General features: G+C 37.1%; 1 protein-coding gene across 1 annotated transcript in view; it reads left to right on the forward strand.

Annotated features, from left to right (window-relative positions):
• Nucleotides 1–1,095: 1,095 nt before the first annotated feature.
• SEC22A (SEC22 vesicle trafficking protein homolog A (S. cerevisiae)) overlaps nucleotides 1,096–27,561 on the forward strand; it is a 64,730-nt gene continuing 38,264 nt past the window's right edge. Inside the window, exons 1-3 of the mRNA XM_010834269.1 lie at nucleotides 1,096–1,432; nucleotides 14,158–14,321; nucleotides 15,465–15,659. Of these exons, the coding sequence (XP_010832571.1) occupies nucleotides 1,251–1,432; nucleotides 14,158–14,321; nucleotides 15,465–15,659 (541 nt within the window). The 5' untranslated portion in view covers nucleotides 1,096–1,250. The remainder of the gene's footprint in view (nucleotides 1,433–14,157; nucleotides 14,322–15,464; nucleotides 15,660–27,561) is intronic.

Raw genomic sequence — 27,561 nt, forward strand, 5'->3', positions numbered from 1 at the left:
ACTCTTTGTGACCCCATGGACTGCAGCACACCAGGCCTCCCTATCCATCACCAACTCCCGGAGTTTACTCAGACTCATGTCCATTGAGTTGGTGATGCCATCCAACCATCTCATCCTCTGTCGTCCCCTTCTCCCGCCGTCCATCTTTCCCAGCATCAGGGTCTTTTCAAATGAGTCAGTTCTTCGAATCAGATCGCGAAAATATTGGAGTTTCAGCTAGAGCATCAGTCCTTCCAATGAACACCCAGGACTGATCTCCTTTAGGATGGACTGGTTGGATCTCCTTGCAGTCCAAGGGACTCTCAAGAGTCTTCTCCAACACCACAGTTCAAAAGCATCAATTCTTCAGTGCTCAGCTTTCTTTATAGTCCACTCTCACATCCATACATCACTCTCACATCCATACATTGTGATTTGCTTTCTGGTAAAAAGATTGAGAACAGCATTGATTAGTATTCCTTTAGCTTTAAGACTTATTTTTATAAAACATTTATCTGATTATAAAAATAATATATTCCCATTGTGGAATATTGCGGAGACTTAGGAAATTATAAAGTAACTGTTACCCATAATACTGTTTCTTGGAAATGAGCATTCTGATTTTGTCATGTTTCCTTCCATTATCTGTTTTGCCATTTATCCCTCCCTTCTTCCTTTTCTTTGTCTTTATGGAAAACAACATATACAGTTTTGATCCTGCTTTTTTAATACCTAACATATAAACATTTTACCATATCATTAAACTGTTCTTAACAAACATAACTTTTAGTTGCATTATATTCCATTATGGGGTGTACCAGTAATTTGTTTAACCATCCCCCTGTTGTTGAATGTCTAGGTTGTTTTCAGTTCTTTCTATGAGAAAAATGTCTTTCTGTTAAAATTTTTTTCTAAATCTGATTATTTTCTTTAGGATAAGGAGAGAGAGAGAGAGAGAGAGAGAGATGTATATTTATTGTGGTCAAAGGGCATGTCTTTCTAAACTCTTGTTGAGCATCACCAAATTGTTTTCACAATGCTGTTTATTCCAATATTTATTTCCATGTATACTTACAGAAATTGCAGAAGGAAGCAAGTGGTTTTTTTTTAACAACTAATTTGTGAAAGAAAGTATGATATGTCATTGCTTTAATTAGTATGTCTTTGATTATTAGTGAGTTGCATATTTTTGCACTGTTTATCAGCCTTGGGCTTAATTTCTTACCTAACCCAAATTGTTAATTTGTTTCAGATCTTCTCTGCTGGTGGAAATGTCTATGATTTTATCTGCCTCAGTCATTCGTGTCAGAGATGGACTGCCACTTTCTGCTTCTACTGACTATGAACAAGGCACAGGCATGCAGGAGTGCAGAAAGTATTTTAAAATGCTCTCAAGAAAACTGGCTCAGCTTCCTGATAGATGTACACTGAAAACTGGACGTTATAACATTAAGTAAGACTTCAGCTTGCTCCCTTAGAATCATTTGCTTAGTGGTTGTCATTTTAATGAAATTTTAGTTGTTGAAATAGAAATTAAGTGTTTGATTAGTTTAGGAAAACTTTTCAAGTCAAAAATGATGTGATTCTGAACTTATACTAAATAATATTTATTATGTCATTACCGTTTTTGTAGTTTCTCTGTGTTTATGTCTGGCTTTAGTAAATTTTATATTTTTACAGATTGCAGATATTCTGTCTTGTAAACTGATCATTAGGTATTTATTGGTGTTCTTACATGTCCAGGAAAACTTTCATGGGAAATATAAAAAAATCATTCCCAATAGCAGCCCTCAAAGAACTTACAAGATTTATATCCTAGTGATAGGAGATAGTGCTCATCATTATTATTTATTGACGTAGTGCCCAATAAATAATGAGCAGAGGGATAGTGACTTTTTGGTGGTCAAGGGCCTCTCTGAGAGGGTGACATTTGAACAGAGATCTAGAAGACATGAAAGACGACAGTCTTATGAATGCTGGGGATGAAGATCAAAGTGTGGTAGGTGCATTAACCTGGCCTGGAGTAGTGAATGGTGATTTAGGGATAGTTATGGGAAATGTGAGATAATTAGTATGGGGCCATATCCTAGATTTCCCTGAAAGTTCAGGTCTAGGGATGTCACTTTGATGATGTAATAAGTTTAGGAAACTTATTGCAAGTTTGAGGAAAATGGCTTTATAAAAAACAATGCTGAGACAGTGAAATATAGGGTGAAATGGAAAGTCTGAGCAGAGGAGAGAAGTCAACTTGTAATTAGGGCCTGAACTAGTAACATAAAAGTGCAAATGAAAAAGAAAATGCCAACCAGAAAGATACTTCAGAAGAAGAAATGGTTAAGCCTGATAAGATAGAATATCAGAGAGGAAGAGAAGAAAGGGACGAAGTTGACTTGGAATAGGACAAAATGAGATCTTTGAAAAGGGTTGCTTATGTGGTGAGGAAGAAGAGGGAGACAGTGAAGCTCCATTTTGATCATTTTACTTGAGGTTATAACAAGGCATTCAGTTGAAGTGGTAGAGAGTTTTTTTTTGTTATTTACATAGAAACTGAAACTGTGAGGGTAGACATGCCCACTGAGTTTCAGAGAGGCCCAGAAGAGAACCTTAAAGAAGGTCCATATTTGCTTGGGTTACCTGGGATAATGAGCATTGTCTTTACTTGGTCTTTCTTAGAGTTTTAGCTAGAAAATGTGGTGGTCATGGTGGTTAAAATATATCTAAAATGGTATCTTAGTCTACTTCTATATTTTGAAGAAAAAGCCTGAAACCTTACAATATTTCATAGGCTCTTTTAGTGCCCTGGGTTTATCATCCTGAGTTCCAGTTGTTGTATACTGCCAAGACAGATTGGTTTGAATATGTATTAATTCTGGCAGATATCCTGGACTCTAAAGAAACCAAATGCTTGTTTGCAAATGTTTTTTGTTCCTCTACCTTGTTGGCTTAAAAGGAGAGTAGAATGTGGTGAAATTTTAGCATTCTTCCAGTGCTCAATGCTGTTTAATTGTTGTGAATTCTAGATTTTGTATTATTTATTTGCACCCATGTTATTCCACAAAGGATGTGAGGCAATTAAAAAAAATTCAAGAGTACAGGTAAAAGAATCATATGAAAGAAAAAATAAAGATAGAGTAATAAACTGAAGTAATGTATCCTTCTAGAGATGCAAGCTACATTGTCCATTAATTTTTTTAGAAAAAGGCTACAAACATTGTTCTGAACTTCTTTGAGGCCAAAACAAAGGGGGATAATGGGTCATTTATGGGATTCACAGGTTCCATTGTATAAAAACATTGCTTCTCATGTTATTGAAACCTGATGTACATAAAGAGAGACAGAATTTGGGTAGTATTCTTCCAGCAGCCATACCATGAGCTTTTTATGATTTTTCTTATAATATTCCTTAGTGTAAGCAAATAGCTTGATGCAAAAAGCAATTTATTAGCGAGTTTAGGAGTCAGGTGAATCAGCAGAGGTCTAATCAGCCTGATCTAAGAATATAATTTAGAAATGTCTAAAGGAATAAATATGTTACATGGCCCCCAGAACCACATATAGAAGAACCTCTTTGTGTATTTTTATAGCCAAGTTTTAAGAAAGGTTTTAATAACAGAGAATTTTTAGTTCTAGTTCCTAACAGCCTGGATTTCATATATTTTCTTTCACTGATTAGAAGTCTTGTTAGTTGGTTTCTAGTTCATTGAGGTTTTTATACAGTATGACAACAAATTTAGCCTGAAATACATAAAATTGGAAATTGCTGTGTTACCCGACATATTTAAAATTCTCACATGACACCTCTTTTTCTAACCTCCATGAGTTTGCCAGGTAAAACCCAAAGATCTATAGTAGTAGTTGCAGCACAACGTGAAACTGGCAACACTCTGCACTTTCTTAGCCGTATTTCTAAATACTTCTCTTTCTTTCAAAGCTCCGCCTATAGCCTGTGTCTTTTGAGTCACCTGCCTCATTACTACCGTTTGATTTCTCTAGTAACCTCACTCCCTTCACAGATTGCCTGTAGAACTTGTTGACTGACCTTTTCAGCATTTTTTTTTATTAATATTTTTTAGAATTTCTATATCCACTCTCTAAAACTAGGTTGTAACTCACTGAGATAATTGACCTGCCCTGGCTTGTATTATTTTTGATTCCTCACCTTTAAGCATTGTGGTTTTTAGATTTGTACAGAAATTGAAGTGCTCTTTGCAGAATACCCCTGAGAAGCCAAACTAAGTGTCAAATAATGTGCTAAATCAGATGGTACCTCACCTTAGATTCTAGTTGAATAGGTAGAGGAAGTTCAAAGTTTTAAGGAAAAAAAGTAGGTGAGTAACATTTAAAATGAGAAAATTATTTTAATTTTCTCCCCCTATGTATTGGATAAAAGATAAATTTCAACAGATTGTAGTACCTGAATAATGCAGTTCAGCTAATGGTGCACGTTCTGTGGAGCCTGGCTTGTGGTGACACAGTGCCATGCACATATCAGAGTAGCTGCTACATAAGGGGTGGTTGTGCAGTATGGCAGCAGTCAGAGTGCAGTGGAGTTAAGTCTTCATTTTCTTTTAATTCTTCAACTTGACTGATCAGGGTGGGGTGGGGAGTGTATAACCCAGTTTTGTGATTTCTTTTCCCATTGCATAGTGATAGTATAATTCTCTGTATAAAATTTTAAGGAATTCATCTGTTTTATTAATTGAAGGATACCTTCCTTAAATTATAGTGTTTAATAGATAAACTTATATTACTACTTAGGGAACAACAGTGACTCACACAATAATTATTAACCATATGGAAATTAAGTTGTATTTTATGAAATCTCAAAACTTTGAAATTGGCTTTAGGTGTTTAAAAAGTATAGTTGTACATTTTGAAATCTCTTTAAACATTGAGACACTGATCTCATGAAAAGACAAACCTTTGGAAAGTCAGTCATACTCTGAGGTGAGTTTAGTGCAAGAAATGAAATTCCTTAGTTCTTTCATAGCAAATTCATTTGAAGTCTGATATTGGCTGTGAACTTCATAGGTTCTCTCCTTACCTGTGGAGTCACTTTCTTCATATTTGTCCCCAAACTGCTGCTACCAACCAGGAATGCTGTCTTAGACTTATCTACCTTTTTGTTTTTATTTCCGGGATTCCTTTCATACTTTGGTTGTACTTTCTGATTATAGGAGTAACAACTTCATCAATGAACCAGTTAGTAAGTACCTGCAGTTGCCAGGCGCGTTAGTTACAGTAGCTCCCCTACACGTGAATGAGTTGCATTCTGAGAGCATGTTTGTAAGTCCAGTAAAGTTAGCCTAGGTACCCAGCTAACACAATCAGCTATATACCACTGCTTTTATGCTTGCTTCTGGACATCCTCAGCTTGAAGTAAAGATACTATAATACTGTACTCTAAACTACACAGAAGCCGACCCACTTGTAGAGGATGCATGCACGTGACATTGTGTGCCAGACGTGTGAACTAACTTACGTGATTAGACATGCAAACACGTTTGCATCTTTGAAAGTTTGCAACTTGAAGGTTTGTATGTAGGGCACTTACTGTGCTTTTCATTAAATTTTGCAGCTACTCTGTGAATGGCTATTAAATAGAACTTTGCCCATTGTCAAGGGCAAAAACACAACTCACACTTGCTTAAGCAAAAAAGGATATTCTGAAGGATAGGCCAGATTCCTAGTTGGGTGGAGCCAGGGACTTAGATGTTACCAGGAATTCTTCTCTCATTTCTTCAGTCTTTTCTTTTGCAGATAGATGTTCTGCACATATTGGAAAACACTGTATGGTAGCTTCAGGCTTACTTCATTACAGCTGGGCAACCCTGCCCCCTCCATGTTTCAAGAAAAGGACCTCAATTGGCCTTGTTGTGTCATGGCCCATTTCTGGACTAACTTTGTGCTTGGAGGTACTCTTAGTTGTCCTGACCTGGTACATACCCATCTAGTTGGTGGGGAGCTTTATCAAAGCCATATGGAATAGGTAGTGGGGCTGGAGGTAGTTCCCCAAAGGAAAGAGGTGAAGGGATGCTGGGCAGATAGCTGTTATAGTACTACCACTCCTATTGTACAGATGAGGGGACTGAGACTTAGGGGTGTAAAGAAACTTATTCAAAGACACAGAGCTAATAAATCGTATATCTGACGTACAGTCTGTAGGGTGGTTCAGAGGGTAAAGCGTCTGCCTGCAATGCGGGAGACCCAGGTTTGATCCCTAGGTCAAGAAGATCCCCTGGAGAAGGAAATGGCAACCCACTCCAGTACTCTTGCCTGGAAAATCCCATGTACGGAGAAGCCTGGTAGGCTACAGTCCATGGAGTCACAAAGAGTTGGACACTACTTTCCAAGTGGAGCGACACCACTTTCCAAGTGGAGCGACTTCACTTTCTTTCTTTTTCTTTTTTTTATTCACGTTAATCTCTGGTAAAAGAGGGAGTTACCTCTCTTTACCCTTAGCCTCTTTGCTGACAAAGCGCCTTCCTAATTCTTTTCATTTTATGAAATTAACTAGGGAAGAGTGTTAAGTGAAACTATCCCTCCTCCCTCTTTTTGGTTGAAAAACAATGAGGAATAGAGTATATATGAAGTCTAAAATTGATGAGAAAACACTGGAGACGAGGTGTTTGGTGGGGGCGGGGGATGTACCAGGGTAATGCAACCCACCAGTAGTTACCAGGCCACTTGGGGGAAGAAGATAACCTGTGTTTTGTCTCATTACTAGCATCGTATTACTTTTCTATTGTTTATTATGGTAAGATCCACAGCTTTTCAGCTCCATGTATGTTAAATAGGCTCTTATGAACTGATCTAGAAATCTAGTTATTCTTACAATGCAGTTTTTGTAGGTGTAGTAAACCTCTGAAATACAGCTAACAGGCAAATAAGAGGCTGTCAATGGTTGGTTATCTAAAAGAAGTTAGGATCTTTATTCCCTGGAATGTGAAGGTGTAAAGGAATAGGGTTAATGGGAACAGGTAAATCAGGAGATAGATTAACTTTGCAGAAAAAGAAAATGAAGGCTGTCAAAGGCAAAGTTTGTATCCAGGGTTCTGATGGTGTAATCATCTTCAGTCACTTAAAATCATCTGATTCTCCTTTTCTTTTTGTTTAGTTGCTAAGTCGTGTCCAACTCTTCTGTGACCCCATAGACTTGCAAGATGACCCCCTGGATCAGCAAGATCCAAGAAGGGAATAGCAACCCACTCCAGTATTTTTGCATGGGGAATTCCATGGATAGAGGAGCTTAGCAATTTACAGTCCATAGGATCACAAAGAGTCAGACACGACTGAGTGTCTAATGCTTTCACTTACTTTCTCCAGGGGATCTTCCTGACCCAGAGATTGAACCTGTCTCCTGCATTGTCAGGTGGATTCTTTACCACTGAGCCACCAGGAAAGCCCACTTCTTCTTTAGCTTACTGTTATAAGTTGCTATCACCTGACATATTACATATTAATACATATTTTCTTATATAATGAGGTTTAAGTTAGTAATGAAAATGGGTCTTTTATTTATGGGATAATGTATTTATGATTTAGCTCTTCACCATTGGAGGATAATTAAAGGTTGGCTACGTAAGAGAGGAATAAATGAGAAAATATGAAATTCCTGATAGAATGTGGAGCATGGCAGACGCTCATTGTTACTTAGTTCTCTTTCTGGTTCTTGTCATCGTACTGTCACTGTACGGTCCCTCTGGTGGTAAAGACTTGTTTTCACTTTGTTTCTTACCATATATATTTGGTGATAACAAATTCATAAGGTATACTCAATTTCATAACATCAAACCATTTTTTATGTTTAAAACTTTAAAATCATTATTTTAGGAAATGGAATGCAGTTTGAAGTTTTTTTTCTTAGGAGTAGATTAGAGATTTCATGTCCAACTGGAGAACTTTTCTTCACCCAGGAAAGCTGTTTACTTGGTAAACATGGCTACAAAGGATGAGCAGATTTTCTATGTGCAATGGTACAATTGCAGAATGAAAATTATCAGTTCAGTTCAGTTCTGTCGCTCAGTCCTGTATGACTCTTTGCGACCCCATGGCCGCAGCACACCAGGCTTTCCTGTTCCTCACCAGCTCCTGGAGCTTTCTCAAACTCATGTCCATCAAGTTGGTGATGCCATCCAACCATCTCATCCTCTGTCTTCCCCTTCTCCTCCTACCTTCAATCTTTCCCAGTGTCAGGGTCTTTTCCAATGAGTCAGTTCTTCGTATCAGATAGCCAAATTATTGGAGTTTCAGCCTCAGCATCAGTCCTTCCAATGAATATTCAGGACTGATTTCCTTTAGGATGGACTGGTTGGATCTCCTTGCAGTCCAAGGGACTCTTGAGAGTCTTCTCCAACACCATAGTTCAAAAGCATCAATTCTTTGGCACTCAGCTTTCTTTATGGTCCAACTCTAACATCCATACGTGACTACTCAAAAAGCCATAGCTTTGACTAAACAAACCTTTGTTGGCAAAGTAATGTCTCTTCTCTTTAGTATGCTGTCTAGGTTGGTCATAGCTTTTCTTCCAAGGAGCAAGCGTCTTTTAATTTCATGGCTGCAGTCACCATCTGCAGTGATTTTGGAGCCCCTCAAAATAAAGTCTGTCACTGTTTCCACTGTTTCCCCATCTATTGACCATGAAGTAATTGGACCAGATGCTATGATCTTAGTTTTTTAAATGTTGAGTTTTAAGCCAACTTTTTCACTCTCCTCTTTCACTTTGATCAAGAGGCTCTTTAGTTCTTCTTTGCTTTCTGCCATTAGGGTAGTGTCATCTGCGTATTGAGGTTAGTGATATCTCTCCTGGCAATCTTGATTCCAGCTTGTGCTTCATCCAGCCTGGTATTTCGCATGATGTACTCTGCACGTAAGTTAAATAAGCAGGATGACAAAATACAGCCTTGATGTACTCCTTTCCCGATTTGGAACCAGTCTGTTGTTCCATGTCCTGTTCTAACTGTTGCTTCCTGATCTGCATACAGATTTCTCAAGAGACAGGTCAGGTGGTCTGGTATTCCCATCTCTTTAAGAATTTTCCACAGTTTCTTGTGATCTACACAGTCAAAGGCTTTAGTGTAGTCAATAAAGCAGAAGTAGATATTTTTCTGGAATTCTGTTGCTTTTTCTATGATCCAACAGATGTTGGCAATTTGATCCTTTGCCTTTTCTAAATCCATGTTGAACATCTGGAAGTTCATGGTTCACGTACTGTTGAAGCCTGGCTTGGAGAATTTTGACCATTACTTTGCTAGCGTGTGAGATGAGTGCAATTGTGCAGTAGTTTGAACATTCTTTGGCATTGCCTTTCTTTAGGGTTGGAATGAAAACTGACCTTCTCCAGTCCTGTGGCTGAAAACTATATGTAATACAAATATGATTGCTATTTCAATTACTTTTTCATTTAGCATGCTAAAAAGTTCAGTTTTGTTTCTTTAATCTTGTTTTGTATATCATTTTAAGTATATTCCCAGTACCTAACTACAGGTTCCTGGTGGGCAGGCATTTGGTCTTTGACATTAAAGCTTGTAGAGTAGAATGCTGGATATGCACTGGGTGCTTTATTATTTGCTGTGAGAAAGATCATAGTCTTCACTTATCATTTTAGTTTGGTACAACAAGCCAGCAAGTCCTAATAATGTTGATGTTTAATTGGTGATGTCTAAAAAAATTTTTTTGGCATTTAATAAATAAAATTAGGTACTAGGAAAAGTTTAATGTCTAAAACCACTTATTCATTTTGTTGGACTTTAGGAATCACTTGAGGTGTGGCCTGCTTGGATACATGTTAAAATTAGCTTTTAAACAAAATGACTGAAAGTGGTAAAGCCTCCTTATCTGTAGTGGGAACTTCAGCCAGCCTTACTTGTCCCAGACACTCTTGACCTTGGATTCCCTAAAGAAGTTTCTAGTATATGTGCCATGGAGAGGAACCAAAGATGTAATGAGGTTAGATAAATTCCTGGGTCAGAAGGAAGGCAATAGCTATAGAGATCAAATCCCATGGATCCCAAAGTCCAGAAGTGGAAGGAAATAAAAAAGGAAAAGGAAATTAAAGTGAAGTAGGAAAAAAACAGTGGCAATTTAAGAATTGTGCTCAAGGTGGAGAAAAGAGGACTTTTTGTTGTTGTTGTGAGGATTAGTAATGACTGTGATAAGAGGAAAGCCGACAAGCTTGTTAGCCCTTTATAACCATCTGGGGGTACTCAGGGCACAGGTGAGTAGTTCTACATGATCTCTGAGCACAGCTGTCTTTTAAATAGGGGGATGTTGAAGACTTAGTGATTTGAACTCAGGCCTTCTGGGAACAATGACCTGGGAGAGTATGTGAAGTTCTACTCCCTTCTGTCATTAGTCAGGTGTTTATTTAGCTTCTTGGTGTAGATGCCACTGAGCTGTGCAATTATCTGTGCATAGTATCTAAACCAACTAGGTATAAATGAATAAATGAATGATGCCATCTATGCACTTATTTATTTACAAATTTATTGAACACTTATTGTGTACTGGACATAATATTCTAGATATTAAGAATACAGTGGTGAACTGTAAAGAATCATCTCTGCTCTCATGGAGCATAAATATTAGTGAGAGAGACATGAGAACAAACATACAAATAGGTAAGTATAAACTGGGTTAATTACGTGAAGATAGATAACATGTGCTTTATTTACATAAAGTAAGAATGAAATTAGATAAAATATGTAAAATACTTAGCAAAGGGCCTGGTTCATTCCAAGTGATCAGTAAATCGTACCTGCTATTACCATTACTATTATTAAACCGTACTATTACTGTTACTACTACTTCTCTTCTTCCTTCTCATCAAGGCAGAAGAACAGCAGCCAGATTGTCTGTAACAAGTGAGCCAAATGAGCTTGATGGACAGGCTAAAGCCTGCACAGACTTGCTTGCCTCTAGTGGCTTTAGACTATTTCATTGCAAGTTGTCCTCAGTGCCATGGTAGGAGTCTCAGTTTGTCCCAGTGATATGAAAAAGTAGAACCTTTGATAACAGAGTTGTATCTAATTTTGGAAAACCAGCTTTGCATTTCAAAAAAATATAGCATTGTAAGGGTAAATTCACTATGAAAAGTCAATAGCATTTTTGGAGAATATCTAGCATTTATAATAAAATAAAGACTTTGTAATAAAGACTTGAAAACATTAATATACCATCTTAAAAACAGGACTTTTTTTATTTCACAAATAATTTGCCAGGTAAATTGAGTGCAAGCAAGAGAAACCATTTGGGATAAACACATGTAGGTGTCTATGGTTCACTCTGTTATTAATATGGAAGTATAGTAAAACCCTGTTATAGCACAAAAGCTGGAGTGTAAAAGCTTCCATCATATTATTGAAGGATAGTGAAGTAACACCTCAGCAGCTACTTGAAAGTTCCAAGTGTTTAGAAGCTAATCACCAATTTTGTTCTATCGCAATTCAAGTTATTGTGAGATATATTTGAATGCTAACAACATGTTGAAGAATTTTGATAGTGACAGTGAAGATTTTTTTGGACAGGGAAAAGTATTTGGGAAAATCATACTTTGATTTTTCAATTTACTTGACAATTTTGTAGAAAAGTACAGTACATTATGGTTAAACTTTTTTGACTGTGACCCGTAAGAAGAGATACATTTTACTTTGTGACTGTCACTTAGCATACAAATAGGATAAACCAAAGTTTTATGAAATAATTGCATTCCAGCATTTTCTGTAATATTCTATTTCAGTTTTTAAGAAAATGCTGTGTGTAATTCATTAATTTTATGGTCTACTGGGGAGGGGTGCCAACTTGCAGCTTGAAAAACATTGTGTCAAATGGCTTTATGTTAAGTGGAACTTCAGAAAGGAATTTCAGGTTATTCCAGAAGCACAAGATCAGCACAGTTTCCCTAGTAGTATATCTCACACTGTTAATAATAGATGATGAATAGGTGCCAACCCCACATCATTTGGCTGCCTTGGGTGGTCTTTTAAAAAAGATAGATGTATATTTGTTTTCATATGCATAACTCTCACTGGAAGGATGCATATGAAATTAATAGTAACATGAGTTGCTTGAGGGACAGAGAACTGAGTATCTGAGAGCAGCGGTGGGGATAAAATACTTCAAGTATATATTTCCTTTCATTTTTCATTCTTTTAAAATTTGAGTCATGTGAATATTTTAAAAGTTAAATTTAAAATGATATTAATAAATAAATTCTGCTTCTATAATAGTAGAGAAAAAGGGAGAGAGAGGGACTCCGATGTGGATCAGGGTTCGGTAGTAAAAATTGCTGTGACAGATTAGCAGTGTCTGGCATGGGAATGGCGAGGTTACAGCCTGTACGCTGTTTGCTTCCCTTGATCTAGACCAGAACTGTGTTGACAATACCATGCAAGAACGTTTAATGACTCATTAAAAACCATCAATTTCTGTCCCATCCTATGCATGTTATAGGGCAATGTATACTTTGTTTCAGAAATTTTTTTTCCAATAGAAGATGGTTAATTTAAACATTTTTGTTTTAAATTTTAACTTATTTAGAAATAATTTCAAACTTTCAGAAAAGTTGTACAAGTATGAAAATTACAAATAATACTTGAACCCAGAGTCACATTTTGTTAACATTTTACCCCATTTACTTTATTGTTTCATCTATCTGATTTATTTTTGTCCAAACCATTTGAGAGAAACAAAAATACCATACCCTTTTATTCCTAACTACTTCAGAGTGTATTTTCTAAGGTTAGAGATATTCCTAGACTTAATTGTAGTACAGTTATCAGATCTAGTATATTTAATACGGATACCATAGTTTTACCTAAACTACTGTACTGCCTGTTTTCTGTTTTTGTCAGTTGACCAAGGAATGTCCTCTGTAGAACTTTTCCCCTTCTGTAACACAGGATCCAGACTAGGGTTCAGTTCAGTTCAGTTCAGTTCAGTCGCTCAGTCGTGTCCGACTTTGCGACCCGATGAATAGCAGCATGCCAGGCCTCCCAGACTAGGGTTAGGTATTGCATTTAGTTGTGTCTCTTTAACCTCCTGTGATCAGAAACGTTTCCAAAGCCTTTCTTTCTTTCTTTCTTTTTTTTTTTAACAACATTGAGTTTTCTGAAGAATATAGCTCCCCACCCCACACCCTTTTAAAGGAAATAGAATGTTGATTATTCTGGTGTTCTTCATGATTAGATTCAGATTATGCATTCTCAGCCAGAACTGATATGTCTGACTGAGGATCACATCTGGAGGCATGGCAAGGCCATATTAGAGTACTTGGTTAAGGTGTTGTCTAGTTTCTACTGTTTTATAAATACAATAGAATTCCCCTGCAGCCAATAAGCAATCCACGAGAAGACATTTTAAAGCCATGCACAATCCTGCTCCTTACCAAAGTACCTACCTAGATTTAGCATCCACTGTTTATAAATGGATTCAGTCTTTACTGTGTAGGCTGCAAAGTGCTAAGTTTTCCAGTTCTACCACTATCTCCACATGTACCAGGTGGTATTCAGCATTCTGCTGTGAACGAGAGTCTTCCTTTCTTCCCTTTTATTTGTTGTTATGAACTCATAAATTCTCTTTTTCCCCCACTGATACATAATTCATTTTGTGAAGTAGAGGATTTGATTTTGGAGTCAGTGGATAACTTTAGGAGGTCAGTTATCACCTTGAAACTGTCTGCCAAATTCTGTGTTGTTTCTGCAAAGAGTGTCCATAACTTTCATCAGAACCTCTAAAAAGTTCTTGATTCAAATAGTGTTAAATTCCTCTAGGTTGAACGATTGAAATGTTAAACTATCTGTGACCCTTATTTATTTGCATAGTCTTTCCTGCTTTCTACCCCAAGTGATAAGTAACTGAAGTGTTCGAATCACAGTATATGTCCCTCTCCACTTTTTAAAAATGAATCTTAATTTGAGTATAGTTGATTTACAATGTTGTGTTAGTTTCTGCTATACAGCAAAGTGAATACATTCACTTTTTTGTCTATTGTTTTTAAACCGCAACTGAAACTAGCATTATATTTCAATTCCTTTAATTTTTTGCTAAAATATTTAATAAGTGTTAGTAACATCAATGCCTCTGTAGCAGCAGAGTATGGTATATAGAGCCAGTCTTGTGAAGTAACGAATTACCTTGATTTAATTTGAAATTTTAAATCCGATGTTTTTTACACTGTAGTTTTATTAGCTCTATGGGAGTGAGCTACATGATGTTGTGCACTGAAAATTACCCAAATGTTCTGGCCTTCTCTTTCCTGGATGAGCTTCAGAAGGAGTTCATTACTACTTATAACATGATGAAGACAAATACTGCTGTCAGACCGTACTGTTTCATTGAATTTGGTAAGGGCCTGATTTTTTTTTTCCCTTTTCATTATCCTGTCTCTATTCAGTCATAAATGATTTTTCATCTAATACTAAGGGACAGAGAGAAAACTCAGAAAATTCTACTAACTTGCTTTTGACAGAATAGTTTGACAGTCTATAAATTATGGCAACTTCTTCACTTGAATGCCAATTAGTAAAGGTTCTGTTTGAACCCTGTAGAGGATCATGATTATTGGCTCAAAGAATTAATCCCAGAAGATAATTTCTCAGTGAGAAATTTATAAGCTAGAGATTCAGAGCTTTGTGTTTATGTGATAGTATTTTTAGACTGCTTAATGTAGAACAGAAGTTGGCAAACATTTATTGTAAAGGACCAGATAGTACAAATTTAGGCTTTAAGGATTATTTTCTCAGTCTCAGCCCTTGCTATTATAGCTTGAAAACAGCCATAGGCAATGCATAAATGAATGAGTATACTTATATTCCAGTAACATTTTATTCACAAATAGAATCAACAGGCTAGATTTGGCCTGTGGACATTAATTTGCTTGACTCCTGATGCAGAAGGGGCAAAAAGGGTAAATTCAAGATGCAAATAGTGGAAATAAAATTGGGAGAAATTTAGGAAATGTTTTTTATTGATTTCATTAAATGTGTTCTTTAAAGCATATGTTCTAATGGTATAAGCAATAAATAAGAAAACAGATTTATATGAACATGCAATTTACAGTGTATGTTTTAATGTAATTACAACTGGTAATACTTACAGGCAATACTTTATGAGATCTGAATCCCTGTACAAATTAAGGCTTTGGTTTAAATTTAAAGGGAGCTGTTTTCATTTTTTTTTTTTTCAGAGGTTCAGAGTAATTCCTTGAAGTGGATATAATTGTAGAAGTATTCTCACAACCATGTGATATTAAATCCTTAGTTTATTTATAATTACTAGTTTCTAGAGTATAATTTCTAGTGAGAAAAACTGATGATGCCAGGATATATTAACCATTAAACACAAATAATATTAGGGCATTCCATGACAGGTTGGACATTTAGGATAACAAACTGTTTATCACCAAATTTACTGTCTGTAAACATCACACTTTCAAATGATTTAATTAACAAATGACTGCAAGGAAATTTATTTTTTATTTTACATAGATAACTTCATTCAGAGGACCAAGCAGCGATATAATAATCCCAGGTCTCTTTCAACAAAGATAAATCTGTCTGACATGCAGATGGAAATCAAGCTGAGGCCCCCTTATCAAATTTCCATGGGTGAGCTGGGGTCAGCCAATGGAGTCACATCTGCATTTTCTGTTGACTATAAAGGTGCTGGTAAGATTTCTTCTGGTGAGTTCTGGATCTCAATTACTTCATTAAAAAAGTATTTTCTAAGAACTGAGGGACTCTTAAAAAATGAATTAAATTTATTCTAAAATTTTAAAGCAAGTACATGAGAGAATGTAGAAGCTCAAAGTAATTAATCATTTCCCCCAATGTTTTATATAGTTATCTCTCAGATATATGTCTGATCAGAAAAATACTTTTAAACAGCAATCTCAAAGGAACTGTTTGCTAGAGAAACATTTAAGAAGGTTTCTTTGTACACATTTTTCTTGAAAAGAAAATGTTTATTTGCAGTGTATACCTATAGGCATGTAAAGTGCTTTGCATTGTGTAAAAATGACTACATTTGAGGTCAAGGTTCTTGACTGTCATGGGAAATATGATCATCTACTCAGACGTCCCTCTCAAACAAGGAGTGTCATTCTCAACAGTTATGACATGTTGAAAATTTCTGCTTAAAAGTAAAACCCTTGTTATTTTATAAGGTAGTATATGCCACTGTTGAATTGCTTATTTTAAAAATTCTTTCTTGTATTTTTGAGCTAAAATCTGTTCCCTATAATGCCTACATTTGTCTAAGTTCTGTGACCTCTCCCTCCCTGGCTTCGGCTGTACCACAACTTTGAAATCAGCAGCTTTGTGTCCTTTTTATCCTGTTAGTCTGATTGACTTCATGTAAAATATCCCCAATTTCCTTACCCTTTTTGTCTATTGTATTTTGAAACTCTCCTCATCCTGGAAGCTTCCTCTTTATATGCTTACATTTGTTAGTATTCTTCAGATGTGGCATTCAAAGTTGAACACAACGTTTCATGTTTGGTTTGATTAATACAAATTATGGGAGAGAGAGGAAGCAGATTTCACTAAAATAATCCAGCTAGTCAGAAAACAAGTAAACAAACAAATAATAGTAACAAACCCTGGGGGAGAGGAGGTGGCTCAGTACCCAGAGTTGTTAAAATATAGTTTCTAAAATGCCTAGTTTCCAATGAAAACAATTACAAGACATTCAAAAGAAAAGGAAAGTATAATTCATACACTGGAAACGGGGTATGGTAGGGAGGGCAGGCAATAGAAACTGCCTGTGAGAATGATCTGATGTCAGATTTAACAGACAAAGACTTCAAAGTAGCCATTATAATTTTCTTCAAAGAACTAAAGGAGGCCATGATTAAAGAATATGATGGTGATGTCACATCAAATAGACAGTATTAATAAAAGAAAGAAATTTTAAAGTAAAGGAACCAAGTGGAAATTCTGGAATTGACAAATACAGCTGAAATAAAAAACTTGCTAGTTGGGCTCAACAGTAGATTTGAACAGGCAGAAAAAAGATCAATAGAGATTATGTAGTCCAAAGAACAGAGAGAAAAATGAAGAAAAATGAACAGAACTTCAGAAAAATATGGGGCCCTATTAAGCACACTAACATATGCATGATGGGAGAACCAGAAGGAAAGGAGAGAGAGGGGAGCAGAAGAAGCATTGAAGAAATAAAAGCTGAAAAGTTTCCACTTAGTCAAATATGTTAATCTGCTCCTCCAGGAAGCTCAAGGAATTCCAAACAGGATACATGCAAGAGAGTCACAAATAGATGAATCATTAAAAATGCTGAAAGACAAGGAAAAAATTTTAAAACAGCAAGAGAAAAACAATTTGTCATTTGCAGGGTTAACCACAACAAAATTAACAACTGCCTTCTCAACAGAAACAGTGGGGACAAGAAGGTGATGGGATAATATGCTCAAAAAATTCAAAGGGAAACAAAAACTCAACCAAGAATCCTATATATAGCAAGGCTGTCTTTCAAAAATGAAGGTGAAATAAAGATATTTGCAGATAAGCAGAAGATGAGAGAATTTGTTACTGGTGGACTCACCTTAAAGAAATACTGATGCAAGTTCTTCATATTTGAAAGCAAGACCCAGACAATAATTTGAATCCATACTGAAAGAAAAAAAAAGCAAAGAGCAATCATAAAGGTAGTTAGACAATAAAATGTATTTTCTTCTTTTCTAAGTCAGTTAAAAGCAATATTATAAAGCTATATATGTATATATATATAATCTCAATAGATGGCGGAAAAAGCTTTTGACAAAGTTCAACAAACATTTGTGATGAAAGCTCTCCAGAAAGTAGGCTTAGAGGCAACCTGCCTCATCAACATAATAAAAACCATATATGACAAACCTCTTGTGTTGTTGGAAGAGGGTGTTTGCTATGACAAGTGCATTCTCTTGACAAAACTACATTAGCCTTTGCCCTGCTTCATTCTGTACTCAAAGATCAAATTTTCCTGATACTCCAGGTGTTTCTTGACTTCCTACTTTTGCATTCCAGGCCCCTATAATGAAAAGGACATCTTTTTTGGGTGTTAGTTCTAGAAGGTCTTGTAGGTCTTCATAGAACCATTCAACTTCAGCTTCTTCAGCATTACTGGTTGGGGCATAGACTTGGATTACCGTGATATTGAATGGTTTGCCTTGGAAATGAACAGAGATCATCCTGTTGTTTTTGAGATTGCATCCAAGTACTGCATTTCGGGATCTTTTGTTGACTATGATGGCTACTCTATTTCTTCTAAGGGATTCTTGCCTACAGTAATAGATAAAATGGTTATCTGAGTTAAATTCACCCATTCCAGTCCATTTTAGTTCACTGATTCCTAAAATGTCGACATTCACTCTTGCCATCTCCTGTGTGACCACTTCCAATTTGCCTTGATTCATGGAACTAACATTCCAGGATCCTACGCAATATTGCTCTTTACAGTATCAGTCTTTGCTTCTATCGCCAGTCACATCCACAACTGGGTGTTGGTTTTGCTTTGGCTCCATCTCTTCATTTATTCATGCAAAGATGGGCACAATAAAGGACAGATGGTATGGAGCTAACACAAGCAGAAGATAGTAAGAAGAGGTGGCAAGAATACACCAAAGAACTGTACAAAAAAGATCTTCACAACCCAGATAATCACAGTGGTTTGATCACTCACCTAGAGCCAGACATCCTGGAATGCAAAGTCAAGTGGGCCTTAGGAAGTATCACTACGAACAAAGCTAGTGGAGGTGATGGAATTCCAGTTGAACTATTTCAAATCCTAAAAGATGATGCTGTGAAAATGCTGCACTCGATATGTCAGCAAATTTGGAAAACTCAGCAGTGGCCACAGGACTGGAAAACGTCAGTTTTCATTCCAATCCCAAAGAAAGGCAATGCCAAAGAATGCTCACACTACCACACAATTGCATTCATCTCACACGCTAGTAAAGTAATGGTCAAAATTCTCCAAGCCAGGCTTCAGTAGTACCTGAACTGTGACCTTCTAGATGTTCAAGCTGGTTTTATTTTATTTATTTATTTTTTTAAATTTTATTTTATTTTTAAACTTTACAATATTGTATTAGTTTTGCCAAATATCGAAATGAATCCGCCACAGGTATACCTGTGTTCCGCATCCTGAACCCTCCTCACTCCTCCCTCCCCATACCCTCCCTCTGGGTCATCCCAGTGCACCAGCCCCAAGCATTCAGTATCGTGCATCGAACCTGGACTGGAGGCAGAGGAACCAGAGATCAAATTGCCAACATATGTTGGATCATTGAAAAAGCAAGAGAGTTCCAGAAAAACATCTATTTCTGCTTTATTGATGATGCCAAAGCCTTTGACTGTGTGGATCACAACAAACTGTGGAAAATTCTTAAAGAGATAGGAATACCAGACCACCTGACCTGCCTCCTGAGAAATCTGTATGCAGGTCAGGAAGTAACAGTTAGAACTGGACATGGAACAACAGACTGGTTTCAAATAGGGAAAGGAATATGTCAAGGCTGTATATTGTCCCCCTGCTTGTTTAACTTATATGCAGAGTACATCATGAGAAACACTGGGCTGGAGGGAGCACAAGCTGGCATCAAGATTGCCGGGAGAAATATCAATAACCTCAGGTATGCAGATGACACCACCCTTATGGCAGAAAGCAAAGAGGAACTAAAAAGCCTCTTGATGAAAGTGAAAGAGGAGAGTGAAAAAGTTGGCTTAAAACTCAACATTCAGAAAATGAAGATCATGGCATCTGGTCCCATCACTTCATGAGAAATAGATGGGGAAACTGTGAAAACAGCAACAGACTATTTTTTGGGGCTCCAAAATCATTGCAGATGGTGATTGCAGCCATGAAATTAAAAGACACTCCTTGGAAGGAAAGTTATGACCAACCTAGATAGCATATTAAAAAGCAGAGACATTACTTTGCCAATAAAGGTCCATCTAGTCAAGGCTATGGTTTTTCCAGTAGTCATGTATGGATGTGAGAGTTGGACTGTAAAGACAGCTGAGCACTGAAGAATTGATGCTTTTGAACTGTGGTGTTGGAGAAGACTCTTGAGAGTCCCTTGGACTGCAAGGAGATCCAACCAGTCCATCAAGGAGATCCAACCAGTCCATCCTTAAGGAAATCAGTCCTGAATATTCATTGGAAGGACTGGTGCTGAAGCTGAAACTCCAATACTTTGGTCACCTGATGCAAAGAACTGACTCACTTGAAAAGACTCAAGATCAACAAAAATAGATGGAAAGATATACCATGTTCTTGGATTGGAAGAATCACTATTGGCAAAATGACTATACTACCCAAAAGCAATCTATAGATTTAATGCAATCGCTATTCAAGGACATTTTTCAAAGAATTAAAAGAATAAATTTTACAATTTGTATGGAAACAAGAAAGACTCTGAATAGCAAAAGCAATCTTGAGAAAGAAGAATGGGCTGGAGGAATCAGGCTCCCTGACTTCCTAATATACTACAAATTTGCAGTAATCAAAACAATATGGTACTGGCACAAGAACAGAAATATAGATCAGTGTAACAGGATAGAAAGGCCAGAGGTAAACCCATGCACCTGTGGCCACCTGTGGCCAATCCAAGAACACAGTATATCTTTCCATCTATTTTTGTTATCTTGCACTTCTTTCATCAGTATCTTATAGTTTTCTGAGTACAGGTCTTTTACTTTCTTAGATCAGTTTATTCCTAGGTATTTTATTCTTTTTGATGCAATGGTAAATGGGATTATTTCCTTAATCTCTATTTCTGATCTTTCATTATTAGTGTTTAGGAAAGCAAGATATTTCTGTTTATGAAAAAGGAGGCAAGAATATACAATGGAAAAAAGACAGTCTCTTCAATAAATGGTGCTGGTAAAACTGAACAACTGCATGTAAAAGAATGAAATTAGAACATTCCCTAATACCATACACACACACAAAACTCAAAATGGATTAAAGACCTAAATGCTGCATACCATAAAACTCTTAGAGGAAAATTAGACAGAATATTCTCTGACATAAATCACAGCAAGATATTTTTTGATCTGCTGCCTAGAGTGATGGGGAAAAAGACAAAAATAAACAAATGGGACCTAATTCAATTTAAAAGCTTTACACGGCAAAGGAAACCATAAAACAAAAAGACAACCATCACATGGGAGAAAATATTTGCCAACGAAGCAACAGCAGGGATTAATCTCCAAAATATACAAACACCTCATGCAGATCAATATAGAAAGAAAATGAACAACCCAATCAAAAGAAGTATGGAAGACCTAAATAGACATTTCTTCAAAGAAGACATACAGATGGCCAACAGACACATAAAAGGATGCTCAACATTATTATTAGAGAAATGCAAATCAAAACTACAATGAGGTATCACCTCACACCAGTCAGCATGGCCATCATCAAAAATTCTACAAACAATAAATGCTGAAAGGGGAACCTTCCTACACTGTTGATAGGAGTGTAAATTGGTACAGCCACTATGGAGAATAGTATGGAGGTTTCTTAAAAGACTAAAAGTAGAGCTATCATATGACTCAGCAATCCCATTCCTGGGCGTATATCTGGAGAAAACCATATTTCTAAAGGATGCATGTACTCCATTGTTCATTGCAGCACAGCGGGCAATGCAAATGTCCATTGACAGAGGAACGGATAAAGAATAGCTTCTTTATTCTTGCTCCTGTACGTATACACAGTAGAATATTGCTTGGTCATAAAAAGGAATGAAACAATGCCATTTGCAGAGATGTGGATGGACCTAGAGATTATCATAACAGGTGAAGTATCTCAGAAAAAGATATTGTATAATATTGCAGCTTTCCTGGTGGTTCAGATGGTAAAGAATCTGCCTGCAATGCAGGAGACCTGGATTCGATCCCTAGGTTGGGAAGATCTCCTGGAGAAGGAAATGGCAACCCACTCCAGTATTCTTGTCTGGAAAATTCCATGGACAGAGGAGCAGTAACCAGCACTTTATATGTGGATTTAGAAAAATGGTAGAGATGAACCTGTTTGCAAAACAGAAATAAAGACACTGACATAGAGAACAAATGTATGGCCACCAAGGGATGGGAGAGAGAGAGAGTGGGAAGAATTGGGTGATTGGGACTGACGTATGTACACTACTATGTATAAAATCTGGAGTAGGAAATGGCAACCCACTCTAGTATTCTTGCCGGGATAATCCCGTGGACAGAAGAGCCTGGCAGGCTACATACAGTCCATGGGTTTGCAAGGGTTGGACACGACTTAGCCACTAAACCACCACTATATATAAAATAGATAGTTAATGAGCACAGGGAATTCTCCTCAGTGCTCTGTGGTGACTTAAATGGGAAGGAAATCTATAAAAGAGTGGATATATGTATATGTATGGCTGATTAACTTTGCTGTACAGTAAGAAACCAACACAACATTGTAAGGCAGCTAGTTGTTGCTCGGTCGCTAAGCTGGGTCAAACTCTGCGAACCCATGGACTGCAGCACCCCAGGCCTCCCTGTCCCTCACTATCTCCTAGAGTTTGCCCAGGTTCATATCCTTCAAATCAGTGATGCTGCCCAATCATCTTATTGTCTGCCACCCTGTTCTCCTTTTGCCTTCAATCTTTCCAAGCATCAGGGTCTTTTCCAGTGAGTTGGCTGTTCGCATCGGGTGGCCAAAGTATTGGAGCTTCAGCTTCAGTGTCAGTCTTTCCAATGATTATTCAGGGTTAATTTCCTTTAGGATTGATTGGTTTGATCTCCTTGCTGACCAAGGGGCTTTCAAGAGTCTTCTCCAGCACCTCAATTTGAAAATCAACTGTACTCTAATAAAAATTAATAAAAAATAAAACAATGTATATATTTTGCTACCTATGACATATAGAAATGTAATATATTTTCTGTTTTTATAGTACAAAGAAGGTAGATGGTAGCAAAGCTCCATTGGGTTAAAGAAATGACCCCAGATGATAATTTGATACCCCAGGTAGTAATTTGATTCCACAGGAGTAAATGAAGAAAGCCAGAAATGATAAGAATTCATATTAACAAAAACCTGCAAAAATATAATTGCAGTCCTTTTTCCTCTTAATGTCTTTAAAAGACATATACATAGAGCAATGCCACAAAAACAGGAGAAAGGGAATAAAGCCATTAAGACTAATGTTTTCTGTAGCTCATTTGAATTAGGTTAGTATAAATCTGAAGCTGTTTCTGATAAATTAAGATGTATATGGTAAATTCTAGAGCAGACACTAAGCAAATAACTCAAATAGTGAAATATCATTGAAGAAAACACTGCAGTATTCACTTATTGTAAGTATAGCAGTAAATAAGGAATAGAGCAAAAAGTATGAGGGATATCAAAATGAGTAAAAATGGCAAGTGTAAATCTTCTGTCTCAATAATCACATCATATGTGAATGCATTTTTTTTAATGTGAATGGATGAAACATTCCATTCAAAAGTTAGAGATTTTAAAATTGGATTAAAAAAACAAAATTCAAAGATACAGGTAGATTGAAAGTAAAAGGAAGGAAAAATATATATATTGCAAACGACAACCAAAAGAGAGCTGGAATGGCTATTTTGATAAAAATGGAATTTAAATAGAAACCGCTACTAGCAACAAAGGACATTATATAATGATAAAAGAATCAATATACTTTATTGATTCTTATAACAATATAAGGTATAACAGTTATAAATACATATGCATTTCTCAACAGAGAAAATCCTAAAGAATTCACCAAAAAACTGTTAAACTAATGCCTCAAGCAAGGTTGTAGGGTACAAGACCAAAATAGAAAAGTCATTTGTGTTCTAAATAATAGCAATGGACAGTCTGAAACGGACATTAAGAAGATCCTAGCAACTATTGGCCAAAACAAGACAGACACGTATGTATTTTACTGTTTGCAGTTAGAAAGAAAATCCCATATGCTGAAAAGTACCAAACATAGGAAGAAATTAAACAAGACCTAAATTCATGGAAAATAAAGTAGTCCTTTGTTCATGGATTCAAAGACAGTATCGTTTTCATTTCATACTCCTAAATTGATACACAGCTTCAGTGAAGTCTCTATGAAAATTCCAGCTTTTGTGTGTATGTGCAGAAATTGACAAACTGATCCTAAAATTCGTATGGAAATGCAAGGAACTAAGAATAGTCAAAATAATCTTGAAAAAGAATAAAGTTGGGGGACTCACACTTCCCAGCTTACTACCAGGCTAGATAGTCAGGACTGTAGTTCTGGTGTAAAGTACAGATCAACAGACTAGAATTGAGAGTACAGAAAGAAATCCTTATAGTCAATTCATTTTTAAGACAAATGCCAAGACAATGGTGTAAGAATAGTCTTTTCAACAAATAATTCTGGGACAAGTGGATACCAACTTTCAAAAGAATGAAGTTAGACTTCTACCTTATAAAATGTGTTGAAACTGACTCAGAATGAATCAAAGATCTAAATTTAACAGCTAAAACTGTGAGATTCTTAGGAGAAAACTTACAGTTCTACAAAGAAAATCTGCAGCTGGCTAATTAGCACGTAAAAAAGTGCTGAACATCCTTCAGTCGCTCAGTCATGTCTAACTCTTTGTGACCGCATGGACTGCAGCACTCCAGGTTTCCTTGTCCATCACCAGTTCCCGGAGCTTGTTCAAACTCATGTCTATCGAGTTGGTGATGCCATCCGACCATCTCCTCTGTGGTCCCCTTCTCCTTCTGCTTTCCCAGCATCAGGATCTTTTCCAGTGAGTCAGTTCTTCATATCAGGTGGCCAAAGTATTGGAACTTCAGCATCAGTCCTCCAATGAATATTTAGGACTGATTTCCTTTAAGATTCACTGGTTTGATCTTGCAGTCTAAGGGACTCTCAAGAGTCTTCTCCAACACCACAGTTCAAAAGCATCAATTCTTCAGCACTCAACTTTCTTTATGGTCCAACTCTCATATCCATACATGACTACTGGAAGAAACATAGCTTTGGATGAACCTTTGTCAACAAAGTAATGTCTCTGCTTTTTAATATGCTGTCTAGACTGGAGAAGGAAATGGCAGCCCACTCCAGTATTCTTGCCTGGAGAATCCCAAGGACAGGGGAGCCTGGTGGGCTGCCATCTATGGGGTCGCACAGAGTTGGACATGACTGAAGCAACTTAGCAGCAGCAGCAGGTTAGTCATAGCTTTTCTTCCAAGGAGCAAGCATCTTTTGATTTCATGGCTGCAGTCACCATCTACAGTGATTTTGGAGCCCAAGAAAATAAATTGTTTGTTAAAGAAAATTCCATTGTTTCCTCATCTGTTTGCCATGAATTGATGGGGCCCGATGCCATGATCTTAGTTTTTTGAATGTTGAGTTTCAAGCCAGCTTTTTCACTCTCCTCTTTCACTGTTACATTGTTAGTCATTAGAAAAAAGCAAAGCAAGGTGTTAAGATACCACTTCATACCCACTGGGATGACTATAACAACATAGACAATAACAAGTGTTGGCAAGGATGTGGAGAATTTGGAACATTCTTATGTTGTTAATAGGATTGTAAAATGGTGCAGCTGCTTTGGAAAATAGTTTGAAAGTTCTCAGAAGAGTAAACAGAGTTATCATATGACCCAGCAATTCTAGTTCTTGGTACAACCGCAGAAATTGAAAGTGTATGTCTAAACAAAAATGTGTACATGAATATGCATACCAGTTAAAAAGTAGAAATAACCCAAATGTCCATCAATTAATGAATGAATAAAGTATGGAATATTCACGCAATAGAATATTCAGTTCAGTTCAGTCTCTCAGTCATGTCCGACTCTTTGTGACCCCATGAACCGTAGCATGCCAGGCCTCCCGGTCCATCACCAACTCCCTGAGTTTACCCAAACTCATGTCCATTAAGTTGGTGATGCCATCTAACCCTCTCATCCTCTGTTGTCCCCTTTTCCTCCTGCCTTCAATCTTTCCCAGCATCAGGGCCTTTTCAAATGAGTCAGATCTTCACATCAGGTGGCCAAAATATTGGAGTTTCAGTCTCAACATCAGTCATTCCAATGAACACCCTGGACTGACTTCCTTTAGGATTGACTGGTTGGATCTCCTTGCAGTCCAAGGGATTCTTAAGTCTTCTCCAACACCACTGTTCAAAAGCATCAATTCTTCGGCGTTCAGCTTTCTTTATAGTCCAACTCTCACATCCATATATGACTACTGGAAAAACCATAGCCTTGACTAGATGGACCTTTGTTGACAAAGTAATGGTTCTGCTTTTTAATATGCTGTCTAGGTTGCTCATAACTTTGCTTCCAAGGAATAAGCGTCTTTTAATTTCATGGCTGCAATCACCATCTGCAGTGATTTTGGAGCCCCCCAAAAATAAAGTCAGCCACTGTTTCCACTATTTCCCCATCTATTTCCCGTGAAGTGGTGGGACCAGATGCCACGATCTTCGTTTTCTGAATGTTGAGCTTTAAGCCAACTTTTTCACTCTCCTCTTTCACTTTCATCAAGAGGCTCTTTAGTTCTTCACTTTCTGCCATAAAGGTGGTGTCATCTGCATATCTGAGGTTATTGATCTTTCTCCCAGCAATCTTGATTCCAGCTTGTGTTTCTTCCAGCCCAGTGTTTCTCATGATGTACTCTGCATATAAGTTAAATAAGCAGGGTGACAATATACAGCCTTGACGTACTCCTTTTCCTATTTGGAACCAGTCTGTTGTTCCATGTCCAGTTCTAACTGTTGCTTCCTGACCTGCATACAGATTTCTCAAGAGGCAGATCAGGTGGTCTGGTATTCCCATCTCTTTAAGAATTTTCCACAGTTTGTTATGATCCACACAAAAGCTTTGGCATAATCAATAAAGCAAAAATAGTTGTTTTTCTGGAACTCTCTTGCTTTTTTGATGATCCAGCGAATATTGGCAATTTGATCTCTGGTTCCTCTGCCTTTTCTAAAACCAGCTTGAAGATCTAGAGGTTCACTGTTCATATTGCTGAAGCCTGGGTTGAAGAATTTTGAACATTACTTGACTAGCGTGTGAGATGAATGCAATCGTGTAGTAGTTTGAGCATTCTTTGGCATTGCCTTTCTTTGGGATTGGAATGAAAACTGACCTTTTCCAGTCCTGGGGCCACTGCTGAGTTTTCCAAATTTGCTGACATATCGAGTGCAGCATTTTCACAGCATCATCTTTTAGGATTTGAAATAGTTCAACTGGAATTCCATCATCTCCACTAGCTTTGTTCATAATGATACTTCCTAAGGCCCACTTGACTTTGCATTCCAGGATGTCTGGCTCTAGGTGAGTGATCACACCATCATGTTTATCTGGGTCATGAAGATCTTTTTTGTATAGTTTTTCTGTGTATTCTTGCCACCTCTTCTTAATATCTTCTGCTTCTGTTAGGTCCATAGCATTTCTGTCCTTTATCAGGCCCATCCTTGCATGAAATGTTCCCTTGGTATCTCTAATTTTCTTGAAGAGATCTCTAGTCTTTCCTATTCTATTGTTTTCCTCTATTTCTTTGCATTGATCGCTGAGGAAGGCTTTCTTATCTCTCCTTGCTATTCTTTGGAACTCTGCATTCAAGTGGGTA

This window comes from Bison bison, unplaced genomic scaffold (genome assembly GCF_000754665.1).
Source record: "Bison bison bison isolate TAMUID 2011002044 unplaced genomic scaffold, Bison_UMD1.0 scf7180017864032, whole genome shotgun sequence".
In the NCBI taxonomy this organism is placed as follows: domain Eukaryota; kingdom Metazoa; phylum Chordata; class Mammalia; order Artiodactyla; family Bovidae; genus Bison; species Bison bison.